This window comes from Micropterus salmoides, unplaced genomic scaffold (assembly GCF_014851395.1).
Source record: "Micropterus salmoides isolate LMB-PRFRI ecotype aquatic unplaced genomic scaffold, ASM1485139v1 Ms_hic_scaffold_4157, whole genome shotgun sequence".
NCBI classification, from domain to species: Eukaryota; Metazoa; Chordata; class Actinopteri; order Centrarchiformes; family Centrarchidae; genus Micropterus; species Micropterus salmoides.
The window spans coordinates 1-14211 of record NW_024043548.1 but is presented as its reverse complement, the minus strand read 5'-3'; the positions used below and the strand labels follow the sequence as shown (position 1 = coordinate 14211).

Genomic DNA, 14211 nt, shown 5'->3' with positions numbered 1-14211 from the left:
GGAAAGTCTCACAGTGGGGTCCGGGGACCCCCTGGGGCTTGAGTGGGTTCCAAGGGGTCCAAGCCAAAAGGAGAATAATTTATTTTCACTACTATTTTACATGATGAGTAACACAGTGGACACAATGTACGAATTCTGTCTGTAATAAAACATCTAAAAGCCAAAACCCTATCAGATGGGGTCCGTGGTCTAATTTCTGTCAGTATAGGGGTCCCTGATGCAGAAACACTGGTCTAGATCCACACAGTTACTATTTTACCCCCATTCAAGTTGGCGGAGGGCTAAATAGGAAATTAGCAGGCCACGGGCAGAAGTCACTTTATCACCTTTTTCAGTTTGCATCCCTGGTTCTGAGTATGAGGAAGTTCACATCAGTAAACCAACAGTTAAACCAGCAGAGGTCAGCAAAAACAAGATGGTTGTGGGCTCCGGTGTCCTGGCTGTTAAAACGCAGCTTTATTGAAAACACCTGTGAGCTGGATAATGTAGAAACAGGTTTCACACTGTCTGATGTCAAAACACGACCGTAACTCCAAGATGAAGCTCTGGGCTTTCACCGGTACACACACACTCAGTGTACCTGAAGGTGAGGCCAGGCAGCCTCCAGCGTCGGTTCGTCCTCTTCAGGATCAAACTCGGCTCCGGTCGGGTTGGAGGACGGAGGAAGAGTCCGGAACAAGTTCACTGAAAACTGGAAACCACACACAGCTGTTACTAACAGAGCGACCAGGAGACACCTCCTCCCTCCCTAAACATCAGGGGTGGTTAATGGATTTCCTCAAGTACTGCACTTTGTACAACTTTGAGGTACATGTGCTTTACTAAGTATTTCCATTGTCTGCTACGTTATGCTTCTACTGCACTACATTATTTAATAAATGAGATTACTGTTGAACATAATCTACAAATAAATCCTGATGCATTATTAGAGATGAAGCAGCCCAGCAGAACATCAAGTCATTTAAATGAGTTTTACTTCACTATTTATATCATGGACCCTACATGCAGCAGGAGGGGAGCTTGTCGCCAAGCCTCTGGGGGCCAGGTTTTGACCCACGGGGCACAGCCCAAAAGATCTACAGGGAGCCGCCCCTACGGGCCCGCCACCTGGAGGGATAGGATTTAGGGTCGGGTGCTTTGCAAGCTAGCCAGCAGGCAAACAACACTTTCTCAAAGACATGTTCATCCTGACTTCTTAAAGGCCTGCTTGAGGGTTCAGACCTGATTTGAGGATGGAACTAAGTTCATTAGGACTAAAAGATTTATAAAAGTGTGTGTATGGTTTCTCACCATGACGACGGCCTCGGGGTAGATGGACTCGGTCACCACCTCACTGTTGTGCGTGATGTACTCCACCATCTCGTTGAGTCCGGCTCTCTTCACCTCTTTGTACTTGAGGTCGCTGAGCGGATCGCTGACGAAGTCGAACAGGACGCAGCACTGACGCAGCTTCTGAACAAACAGCTCCTCACGCTCCATCAGGGGGGAGTCTGAGGAGGACAGGGGGGTGGTGGTCAGCCAACGCCACAGAGAAGACTGGACCACTAACAACTGCTCACCGTTCAAATAAACCTCTGTTCACGATAAGAAAGGAGGTCAGAGAAGACCCTGATCGTACTGTTGAAGATTCATTAAAAGCTGCTTGTACTCGGTACAGATGAAGTCTATTTAAAGACTTCCTGACGTGTATTTATTCTCATTTATATTTCACACACTTCATATAAGTTGATCAGATACTGAGCTGTTGTTTTACATGTCTGTGAAGGTTCTCTGTCATCTAGGTCATGGTTCTCAAAGGAAGGTTAAAATCAAGGGCAACTGGTCTTGGTTGAAGATACTTGAATACGTTTCATCCCTCATCCGTCCAAGAGACTTGTGGACTGTGCCGTCCACATTGAGGAGGACAGGAGTCCGGACATTGGAGTCTACAGGGAACCCCACACACAGACCAATACCTACTTTAAGATTCCCACCACCCACTGAAGCATAAGCTAGGGTGGTGTCGGGTCAAGGTTGGTGTCGGGTCTAGGGTAGTGTCGGGTCTAAGGTAGTGTCGGGTCAAGGTTGGTGTCGGGTCTAGGGTGGTGTCGGGTCCAGGTTGGTGTCGGGTCTAAGGTAGTGTCGGGTCCAGGTTGGTGTCGGGTCTAAGGTAGTGTCGGGTCTAGGGTGGTGTCAGGTCTAAGATAGTGTCGGGTCTAGGGTGGTGTCAGGTCTAAGGTAGTGTCGGGTCTAAGGTAGTGTCGGGTCCAGGTTGGTGTCGGGTCTAAGGTAGTGTCGGGTCTAAGGTGATGTCGGGTCTAAGGTGGTGTCGGGTCTAGGGTGGTGTCGGGTCTAGGGTGGTGTCAGGTCTAAGGTGGTGTCGGGTCTAAGGTAGTGTCGGGTCTAAGGTAGTGTCGGGTCTAGGGTGGTGTCAGGTCTAAGGTAGTGTCGGGTCTAAGGTAGTGTCGGGTCTAGGGTGGTGTCAGGTCTAAGGTAGTGTCGGGTCTAAGGTAGTGTCGGGTCTAGGGTGGTGTCAGGTCTAAGGTAGTGTCGGGTCTAAGGTAGTGTCAGGTCTAAGGTAGTGTCGGGTCTAAGGTAGTGTCGGGTCTAGGGTGGTGTCAGGTCTAAGGTAGTGTCGGGTCTAAGATAGTGTCGGGTCTAGGGTGGTGTCAGGTCTAAGGTAGTGTCGGTCTAAGGTAGTGTCGGGTCCAGGTTGGTGTCGGGTCTAAGGTAGGTCAGGTCCAGGTTGGTGTCGGGTCTAAGGTTGTGTCGGGTCTAGGTTGGTGTCGGGTCTAGGTTGGTGTCGGGTCTAGGGTGGTGTCGGGTCTAAGGTGGTGTGGGTCTAAGGTAGTGTCGGGTCTAGGGTGGTGTCAGGTCCAGGTTGGTGTCGGGTCTAAGGTTGTGTCGGGTCTAGGGTGGTGTCAGGTCTAAGGTAGTGTCGGGTCTAAGGTAGTGGGGTCTAGGGTGGTGTCAGGTCTAAGGTAGTGTCGGGTCTAGGTTGGTGTCGGTCGGGTGGTGTCGGGTCTAAGGTGGTGTCGGGTCTAAGGTAGTGTCGGGTCTAGGGTGGTGTCGGGTCTAGGGTGGTGTCGGTCTAGGGTGGTGTCAGGTCTAAGGTAGTGTCGGGTCTAGGTGGTGTCGGGTCTAGGTTGGTGTCGGGTCTAAGGTAGTGTCAGGTCTAGGGTGGTGTCGGTTCTAGGGTGGTGTCGGGTCTAGGGTGGTGTCGGGTCTAGGTGGTGTCGGGTCTAGGGTGGTGTCGGGTCTAGGTTGGTGTCGGGTCTAGGGTAGTGTCGGGTTTAAGGTAGTGTCGGGTCTAGGGTGGTGTCAGGTCTAAGGTAGTGTCGGATCTAGGGTGGTGTCGGGTCTAGGGTGGTGTCAGGTCTAGGGTGGTGTCAGGTCTAAGGTAGTGTCGGGTCTAGGGTGGTGTCGGGTCTAGGGTGGTGTCGGGTCTAAGGTGATGTCGGGTCTAAGGTGGTGTCGGGTCTAGGGTGGTGTCGGGTCTAGGGTGGTGTCAGGTCTAAGGTAGTGTCGGGTCTAAGGTGGTGTCGGGTCTAAGGTGGTGTCGGGTCTAGGGTGGTGTCGGGTCTAGGGTGGTGTCAGGTCTAAGGTGGTGTCGGGTCTAAGGTAGTGTCGGGTCTAAGGTAGTGTCGGGTCTAGGGTGGTGTCAGGTCTAAGGTAGTGTCGGGTCTAAGGTAGTGTCGGGTCTAGGGTGGTGTCAGGTCTAAGGTAGTGTCGGGTCTAAGGTAGTGTCGGGTCTAGGGTGGTGTCAGGTCTAAGGTAGTGTCGGGTCTAAGGTAGTGTCAGGTCTAAGGTAGTGTCGGGTCTAAGGTAGTGTCGGGTCTAGGGTGGTGTCAGGTCTAAGGTAGTGTCGGGTCTAAGGTAGTGTCGGGTCTAAGGTAGTGTCAGGTCTAAGGTAGTGTCGGGTCTAGGGTGGTGTCGGGTCTAGGGTGGTGTCAGGTCTAAGGTAGTGTCGGGTCTAGGGTGGTGTCAGGTCTAGGTTGGTGTCAGGTCTAAGGTAGTGTCGGGTCTAGGGTGGTGTCGGGTCTAGGTTGGTGTCAGGTCTAAGGTAGTGTCGGGTCTAAGGTAGTGTCGGGTCTAGGGTGGTGTCAGGTCTAAGGTAGTGTCGGGTCTAGGTTGGTGGGGGTCCAGGTTAGTGCTGGGTGTTGGTTAGTGTCGGGTCTACCTTTGAGTGCAGGCAGCTTCTGCAGCTCTCGGTTCTTGGTCAGGCTGAAGCGGGACGAGCTCTGGCGGCGTTCCTTCTTCACCAGCTGAGGTCCTCCAGAGTATTTGATCTTGTTGAGCTGAGTTGGAGGAGGCGTGCTGTTACTGGGACGCTTACTGCCACTCTGCTGCTGCTGCGACTGAACACACACACAGGTTTAGAGTTACAACACTTCTGAACATCTGTTCCCCCAGTGATTTCTCTGTAATAAGCCAGTATTAACACCAGGTTTATGATGACATGAGGCGTTCAGGGACAACAGGTTCAGATGGACTATCCTTTGTATGGTTTTGGTGAACAATTAATGACAGCTGTGTTCAGCAGCAGCTCTCTGCACGTCTGCTGGACTTCACATCATGAAGAGAAACCGGTTCTGTTGCCTGATCACCAACATCACCTGGTCTGTTCAACAGGTTAATGAAGGCAGAGAAAGGATCTTTGATCCAGACAGGACTCTGACACCGTCTCTGTTCCTGCAGGTAAACTACACCTGAACCTCTGTCCCCCATCAGGACCAGGACTGCCTCCTGTCACCTATACAGACATTTTATTTGAAGAATGTTTCCCACTTCAGATCTCTGAGCTTGGTGTGTGACTCCTCTGGATTCAGCAGCTTTTAAACTGTCCTCACACCAACGTGCATGCTGTCCTTCATTCAGCTGCACGTCCGTCTCTTCCACAAAAAGTTGTAATATTACCAGACTACAGTCCTCCACAGTCCAGACTACAATTAATTCATTTAGCTGATGCTTTTAGTTAATTATATATATATATATATATATAAATATCTGAAAATGTGTTTCTGTGACGCCGAGCAGCACAGTGTCCCTGTTACACCAGTGTGAACATGCCTGAAGTCACAGCTACGGGGTTTCACTCAGTGACACTCTTGAAAGTGACCCGTTACCTTCTCACTGCGCTTAAACACAGCAAACATCACGATGTAACGTTATATATTTATTACTTTCCTATTCAAGTTTTTATTTCATGAAAATTCCACCAAAAGATAATTGCTGTAGTTATTATACTACTACACCACCATCACATTTTTACTGTGGCGCACCCCCAGAGGCAGCTCCACACTGTGGGAATCGCTTTAGTGTGGTGAACGCGTGACGCCGAGCTGCGTGGCGAGCCGGAGACGCCGCTGTCAGACTGCAGAGACTCACCTCGTCTGAGTTCTCGGAGGAAGCATCCTTCCCGCTGCTGCTGCTGCTGCTGCTGCTGCTGCTGCTGCTGTTACTGTTCTTCATGCTGCTTTTGGCAGATTTGGTTGTTTCCTGTTCACACGCAGAATAAAAAGACAACAACAGCAAAACAAATTACAACTGGGAAATGTTTCAGGCGGGGCTGCTACAGATTCCTGGTTCTTTCTGGCCCGCAGAGGTTTGGAGCTGGAGGATGGTACCAGCGTTTCACGTTACTTACAGAGACCACGGCGCCTGCCACAGTCTGATTTGTCCCACCATAGTTTCAAAATGAACAGGAATATTTTTACACTTCTCATAGTAACATTAAAGAGCTGCTGTCAGCTCGCACGCTCACACACTTTGGAGTCCTTTAGTTTTTAATTTTGGGTTGCTGGGAAAACTAAATTAAATAAATTTGTTGAGCACAAAGGTTTTCATAGATTTAACCTCTCAAAGTGGACCAGATTACTGCATTTCCGAGGCCCCCCCCCGCAGTCTCAGATAATCCCGTGGCGAACACTGAAGCGTTTCCACTCTCACTGCTGACTGATGGCGTCAGCGGCTCATTAGCGAGAGGAGAGTGTCCACCTGATCCGCACAGAGACTGATACTGATACCCGAGCTGTTTGTACTCAGCAGGATCAGGAGCACTACAGGATCAATAACAGCCCGCCGCCGGCCTGCTGGACTCCTACAGGAGACTGTTAGAGGAGATGCAGCAGCCGACCGTAACTGATGCTTTTATCCAAAACAATTGCTATATATGTCAGAGGTGCACGCCTTCTGGAGCAACGAAGGGTTAAGTGTTGAGAATCGAACCCCCGATCTCCCACACCAAAGGCATGTTTCTGATCCACTGCAGCATGCTTCATGGGTAACCACACTAGTTGCACTACAGGTTAGCACGAGGCGAATGTGATCCTGACACGCACACTGCAAAACTGTGATTGGCTCTGTTCCTGTTTGTCTCAGCACTTTGATTAGAGATCAATAATCAGGATCTTCATGTTTTCTCTGAACTACGTGCAGCCGGCGGACTGAAGCTCTAAAGCCTCGTACTTCTTCTGCTCACCAAGCCTGTTTTTAGATTTAGTTTTTATTCACAGCCGTTAAAACACATGCTGTCATTCTTCCTTTTACGTAAGGCTCAATATCACCAGCAGATATTCAGGTTACAAGTTCATTTTCATATGAAAGAGTTTCTTATATTACAGATGGTCATGTCTCGCCCACCTTTTGCTACCTGGGCAGGTCAGTGTTTCCATCGTATTGACTTTGCTTGGGGCGAGCCGCACAGGTATATTTGACCACCCATTTTAGCATTTGCAGAGAAACACAGAGAGTTGTTATCTGTTACGTTACAAGACGCGGACACAGTGGATAATTTAGAAGCACGGAGCAGGTAAAGCGACAGCGAACGCACCAGTTGTTACCTTCAGTAACTCTGTGTCAAAGCCTTGAGTTCTCCCAGTTCTGTTGGAGAGCTGATTCAGGCAGACGTTTCACAGTTTGATCACCTGAAAATCACCAAAGGTGATGATGCAGTTTGCAGCTCTAAGAACTGAACGTCCGTCCAACGCTCCTGTTACTGCAGGAGGAGTTAGGGACCGCGGCCAGTATACATAGAGATTTCACACCTGAGAGTTTCTAAAGAAAAGATATGAAAATTAAATATTTTATTAAATTATTTAATATGCACAGTGTAAGGTTGTAATTTCAATAGCTCGCTCATTTATGAATCTACTGGCATCAAACCACCTCTCATCTGTCCTGGACATCCTTTATTGTTTTCATTTTTCACTCTGGGGTCCACTTGGTATCGGTATCGTGATGTCCCTAGTGTCCCTGTGTCACGTTGGTTAGTGAGGTTTAAAGTTGACTGTCACATAAATGAACTGGAGCTTTCGGTTTAATATCATTAAAAACCTAATCCCTCCAGGTTTTGGAATAAACAAGACGTTTAAGATGTCACATTGAACTCAACTAAATAATGAATTTCTTTAAAGGATCATGACAAATATTAAACCAATGGCTGTCTAGGGGAAACAAAGTCAACCATAGAGGTGATGGATGACTGGGGGAAATAATCGGCAGGGATGTTAACACACCAGCTGGCTGTGCACAGTCCAAACCCATCCGGATCCCGTGCTGAGTCTCCGGCCATCAGACGCTCTCCACATGATTAAATCAGCTGAAAAGCTAAAGGAGTCTGGCGGAGCTAACGGCTCGCCTGCTCTCTGCTGGTTAGCATCACATATTTCACGGAGGCAGACATAAATGTATGAGTCACAGTCATCACACAGGTTTATCTGCGAGCCCTGCCTGTTTTCTAGAGGATGAATAATTTAAGGGGGACATGCAGCGGTCCCTCCCCGGAGCTCCACCTCCAGCAGACCGTTAATGTCAAGCTAGCCTGCATGCTAACGTCCCACTTCGCCGTGTTAACCACTGCACACCGCAGCTGAGGTGGAGTTTTCACTAAATACCGTGTCTGACCGGCTGACAGCCGCAGACACACACGTTAAATGCTGCTAGAAACTCTGCAGCTAGCTGTTAGCTTAGCCGTCCTCTGCTAGCGGGGCCTTAGCATGTAAGCTAGCCGCTACTCGGGAAAGGTAAAGTCTCCATCAGCTGAACTAACGGCTGCTCCGCGCCGTTACACCGAGCTGTCACACGGCCCACGTAGCCGCCGGCTCACCTTCTCCTTCTTGGGTTTGTTCGGCATCTTGACTGCGGTGTAGGGTTTGGTTTTTCCACGGAGGCTCCGTGATGTTCTTCCCCGGGACTCGGACGCTGTCACTCGGTCTGTCTCAGCTCCCTGCGCCCGTCGCCGCTCCGGACAATCCGATTGGCTGATGCCGCGCTGACCTGCCTAGCAACGCGTGAAGGGATTTTTCTGATTGGCTGCCCGTGAGTTTAGTGACGCGGGCGAGGACAGACTTCAGTCCTCCTCCCCAGCAACACAAAACCTTCAACCACAGACATAATATGATCATTTATTCCGTTAGAATAACAGTTCTACTGAACATATGTGTTTAATGCGTCACCACACAGGTAATATAACAGGCAAGTATTAACAGTATTCAGTACCTATACCACAAAGTAATGGTACTCTGTTACAAGTAATGGTTCTGTACTGAAAATGTTCCTTTAGTAAAAGTATGAGAGTACTCAGAAAAGTACCATTACATCCTTTCTTGCAGGCTAAATCCACAGTTTTGACATGATACTTGTAGTGGCGATCGTACCACAAAAAAAAGCGACTTGAGGGAATTTGAAGTTGTCTCCAACGCGTAACGGTGCAAAAACTCACGTCTGCCATGGCACGCGGTTAACACTTTACACTTTTATGCAGAATAAAATTACTTACAAAACACTGCTGCTAGCATTACGGATGTAAATCGAGCTTGTACGTATGCAAAAAAACAGTAAACACGATGCTAAGGCTAGGACACGACACAATCTATCTCGAACATACGCACATGCACGCAAGCGCGGTTGAAAAACTGTGTGGCTTCCCCAGATCATAATTCCCCTTAGCTATTCACCTGTGACTTCCTCATATAGCCTCTGTTACGACCATGATTCTCTGCCTATGCCCCCGGTGTGCAGGTGGAAGAGCTTCACCCCTATACAACTTACCACACAACATATAACACACATCAAAATGGGCTACAACAATCCTGGTGATACGCAGCCCGTTGTGATTTCATTGAAAAACTACAAATAGCCCCTTTAACAGCAGACACATGGAACTACTTTCTATCACATTTTGAACGCCCTGGTTTAAAAGAGCTCTGAGATACAGACAGGAATGTTACAACCATCCCCGGTCTCCCCTGCTGTACTTAAGCACTAAGTTTGAAGTACCTGTACTTTACTTGAGTATTTTATTTTCATGCCTCTTTCTACTTCTACGCCACATCTGAGGGAGAGTTTTTTACTTCACTACATTTAGTAACTACACAGTAAGATTTCTACACACAAAGCATATGAAGAGTTTATAAAATATGTTTGAAAGACCTTTTATATTAACTTTAATCAGAGCAGCGTCACTGACTGGTCCTTCAGCACTGTGGCGTCACCTACAGCTGAATCTGTTAACAGGATAAATACACAACTCTGAAGTCACCACGGCCACTTTTAGACGCACAATCACAAACTCCTGTTTTTTATGTCACGTTGCCCTGCTTGTTTCATTGAACTCTTGTGCCCTGGTTGTTCCGTCTCCTCTCTGTAGATTATCGTCTGTTATTATGTTTCTTGCAGTGTTTTATTATCCCTTCATTTTGTTGTCTCTTCTGTTTGTTATTTTAATTTAATCCCGTTCCCTCCAGGAGGCCTTTGTCTCCTGCCAGGCCGTTACTGTAAGTAAGAATCTGTTCTTAATGAACTTGCCTTGTAAAATAAAAAGATAATGAATCCACAGCAGGGATCAAATAAGATGTTCAGTGTTTCATAGGTTTAAAAAGTGAAGAGGTGGTTCTGATCCCTCAGTGGGGTCTGACAGGCAGCAGCAGGCTTTAAAAACATCTCACTCCATCACAACACTTTGTCATTCAGTTCAGTCCAACTTTATTTATTTATCAATCACATTTAATATATCAACAGTCCTCACAGTGATTCTTCTTTCATGAATCATTTCATGACTCTGTTAAAAGGATTATTTACACTTCCTCCGTATAATATAAGATCCTGTCATGCAGTCGACAACTACTTCTCATAGTTAACTTTAGCTTTCATCCTCTCAGACGTCTTTCTGCTGCATCACGGGATACATCGCGTTTTAATAATGACTTATCAGATGAGCTTCAGTTTGAGGGTGACAACACGTCACAGTCAGACTAAAAGCATCTAAATGAGCTGATCGCTGTGGAGCAAAAAGGTTTGGTTGAGTCCAGATCTTTGTTTGCTGCAACACTTTTCCACAAAAGCCAAACTTCTCAAACTCTGAGCACCACAGAGCAGCTTTAAATATGAAACTAAATGTAAATCTACACATATCTTCATGATCAGAGAACACGTCCTCACTGGTGTTTGGATCCAGCTGCTCGTCTTACCTTCCTGCAGGAGCCTCGTCCTCCACGTCCACCCTGAAGCAGAGTCCACTCTCCAGAGTTCACGTCGCAGAAAGAAGCAAACTCACATTTAATCTGCGTTACATTTCTTCAACTCAAAAGAGGCATCAGCACATCAAACACGTCACTCAGATGCATCAAAGAAAAACACAAACCTGCGGCCAGATGGAGGTTTTCTAGCAAAGACTGAACTGTCAGTCCAACATCACAGCATCATCTGAACGAGGCTGCACACTGATGGACTGACAGCTGCGAGGCCTGAGCTCCGTTCACACTGATTTATACACTCATGTCTGTCATTCACGCGTATTAGGTCTGGCTTATTTTTAGATTAGCAGCATGTTGCTAATTGATCAGCAGAATTGTTTTTTTACATCAATATGATGAAGTTGATGTGATTATAGTCAGTGGCAGAAGTACTCAGCTCCTTCAGTAAAAGTACTATTTCCACACTGTGAAAATGCTCTACTACAAGTATTATCACCTAAATGCACTTAATGTATCAAGGTAAAAGTACTCACATGGCAGTAAACTATTCCTGTCGTGTGTATGGTGTTCACTATTAAAATGCAGGTAAAATAATTATTGAACATGTCACCATTTTTCTGAGAAAACATTTCTAAAGGTGCTATTGACGTGAAATTTTAGCCAGATGTTAGTCACAACCCAAGAAATCCAAAAAAAAAAAAAAAAACAGTTCAGAAAATTTGGTGACGTGTTCACTAATTTTACCCGCTGTATTTGATGTTTCTGGATTAATATTACTGATGCATTCAAGCAACATTATGTAGTATTATCAAAATAATCTTGATGCCACACTGACTTACAGGGAGAATGGCGTCTGTCATTGTTACTCCGGCCCCAGCTCCTGGAATCTTGGGCAGGAAATCTAACACACCAACACAAGTCTTCAGCAAGCTATAAAAAGAAGCAAGAAATATATAATGTCTAGTGTGAGTTCTTTGGAACATGCTAGCTCTCTAGTTTCAGTATGGATATCATGGCAGAGGCTGCGAAGACACCGAAGACGACGTCAGAGGAAGTGAGGAAGAGAAAAAGAGAGAAACAAGCAAGAGACCAGACGCGAGTAAAGTCAGACTGGCTTTTACTGGGTAAAAGAGCTGAAATGCTGCAGGATAGGCGGGGGGCTGGCCTTTCTGTTGGACTAGTCAGTAATAACTCATTACAGTGGGGAGAACAAGTATTTGATACACTGCTGATTTTGCAGGTTTTCCTACTTACAAAGCATGTAGAAGTCTGTAATTTTTATCAAAAATTCACTTTAACTGTGAGAGACAAAATCAAAAAAAAAAAATCCAGAAAATCACATTGTATGATTTTTTAAAAATTGCATTTTATTGTATGACATAAGTATTTGATCACCTACCAACCAGTAAGAATTCCATCTCTCACAGACCTGTTAGTTCTTCTTTAAGAAGCCCTCCTGTTCTCCACTCGTTACCTGTATAAAAGTGTTACTCTTGCTTGATGTTTGGCTGTTAGCAAAGTAAATCAGACAGTGGTTTCACAGAGATGTTTAGCTGCTAGCTATAAATCTGATGTTGATGTTAGCAAACATACTAGCCAACACACTCTGACATCGTTACCATAAGAGACCTTGCGTCGGTTGTTGGCTAGCTTTGTTGGCTCTCTCGCCACCCAAGTTTGAAGCAACATTACGCTGCTGCTGGTGAAGAGTGGCGTATGTAACGTTAGCTAACAGCAGAGGTGAAGCGCTCATTTTAACTCCTTGATATCCTGTTTGGTTAGTTTAATCTGCAGCAATGCATCATGGTCTATAAGATAATCGTGTTTGTAGCGTCGCTGTCCTGTGAGAACCACGCATCTCTAAACAGTCAGAAAAACAGCATGTTTTCAGCTTTGTGACGATTAATATTCCAGCTGATCCGAGGCGGGTTAAAGAGTTTGTTGAGCTGAAGGAAGAGGAGGATTTTTCCAGCCCATAAAAGAACTCTACATCCTGCAGGTTATCGCCAACACCTGGAGATACAGGTTTTTTTCTGCAAGGGGAGGACGACATAAAGTAACACATGTTGTGTAGTAAAAGTATAGTATTACCTCGGAGGTGTAGCAGAGAAGTAGAAAGCCGCATTAAATGGAAATAGTCAAGTAGAAGCACCTCAAATTTGGACTTGAGTTCAGTACCAGAGTAAATATACTTTGTTACACTCCAACCATGAAAATGAGGAAAAGGATAGAAAATGGTTTGAAAACTTGCCCGGTTGAGATCATGAAAGAAAAAAGTTTTCCAAATAACTATTTTCATTAAAAACAAAATATATTTAATACTCATAATGGTATCATCTACATACGTCGAGTCTAGTGATTTCTGTGTATAAGAATCACACTGACCTGCTGTTGTTTCCTCACTAACTTTTATTAAAATTCTACTTAAAGCAACACATTTTACAAGACGAGCAGTTTGCTTCTGTTCTGACTCACACAGAGTGATTTACCACACATCAGTCAAACAACGTAGGGAGAAAACCTGATGCAGTTTCACAGGAATCACCTGCCGGTTCTTTATGAACTGCAGCTTTCAAACTAACCGAGACGTTTTTTGGTCCGTGTTGCGACTTTTACTTCACACAGCTTAACTGGGTGAACTCTCTGCATCAACACAACATCTCCTCATCATTCTGAGGAAAAAATAAACTGAACCTGAATTAGAAAACAAGGAAAACAATAAACGGTGTACAGTACTTTACCTGCAGCAGGAGAAATAAAAGAGTTGGCTGTAAGAACGATAAGAAAATGTGACAAAGAACTGTGAGCTTTAAAGGAACAGTTTGAGCTCTGAGTCTGATATCAACTTCATCTCCACGTTTTTAGTCTGTATTTACAAGAGTCAATGAATTTAACCTACTAACAACTATCGCCTGTGTAGTGTCATACACTACGTGACCAAACATATGTAGATAGCAGAGATGGTTTAATATGCGATTTCCTAATTTTTCTGGACCCCATCAAAATGAGACGATGGCTCCATATGTCTGTCATTTCAAATGCCTGAAGAGGAATTCTTTTCCAGTAATCTACAAGAAAAAAGCTTTCTGTCCTGTTTATTGTCTTACAACCCTGTAAACATGTCCTTTGACCTCTTGTGGGGACCCAGATTGAAGGAACTTTGTGGCCATGTCCAAACAGACCTAGAACGTTTTGGCCACATAAAGTTAGCTTAAATCCGTTGCTGTTCAAAAACTGGAAAAGGACTATTTTTCCACTTCTTTTCTAATTATTGAATCCCATCTGCAGACTCAAACCAAAACCAGTGATTTTTACTAACAAGTACTGCAGGTGAGAAAAGGAATGTGTTTCTAAATATCATTCAGTTGACAATGGAGGTCTAAGACACGAAAGCATAAACTACAGGCAATACCTTTTTGGCAAATAATAAAAACTCATTGTTGTTGTTTTTTTCCCTTTCAGGGGGTTATTAATAAAAGTATAAGATTATATGCCATACAGGACTAGAGAATCTGGACTCTGTACTGGACGCAGAGGAATGAAACTGATATCCATCTGAAACTCTTCTGAGACTCTGGAGAACACCCGAGAACAAGATTTACTGAACGTCAAACTGGTCCTTTAAACAGATAATGGTCAGTGTTGTAAAAGTCTCAAGTCCGTCAGTGCGAGTGTCTTTATCGCCACGTCCAGCTGCCTTTAAGTCCAGTAAATTATTGATGAAAAACTGTGGATTATGATCTTTTGAAAATCCTGG

General features: G+C 45.5%; 1 protein-coding gene across 1 annotated transcript; it reads right to left on the bottom strand.

Moving 5' to 3' along the window:
* Positions 1-308: 308 nt before the first annotated feature.
* Positions 309-8710, bottom strand: LOC119887371 (serine/threonine-protein phosphatase 2A 56 kDa regulatory subunit delta isoform-like). Its single transcript, XM_038698185.1, has 6 exons — positions 8702-8710; positions 8087-8260; positions 5368-5478; positions 4160-4337; positions 1291-1490; positions 309-691 (listed from the first exon to the last, which is right to left on the bottom strand). Exons 1-6 carry the CDS (start codon positions 8708-8710, stop codon positions 572-574), a joined length of 792 nt encoding a protein of 263 aa, XP_038554113.1. The 3' UTR covers positions 309-571.
* Positions 8711-14211: the final 5501 nt, after the last annotated feature.

What these genes read in the sequence shown, in the direction of transcription:
- LOC119887371 (XM_038698185.1), bottom strand. An exon ending in CCTCCGAGAACTCAGACGAG is followed by an intron (nt 4,338 to 5,367) that starts GTGAGTCTCTGC and finishes GTGTGTGTTCAG; the next exon opens with TCGCAGCAGCAGCAGAGTGG. An exon ending in GAAGCTGCCTGCACTCAAAG is followed by an intron (nt 1,491 to 4,159) that starts GTAGACCCGACA and finishes TGTCCTCCTCAG; the next exon opens with ACTCCCCCCTGATGGAGCGT.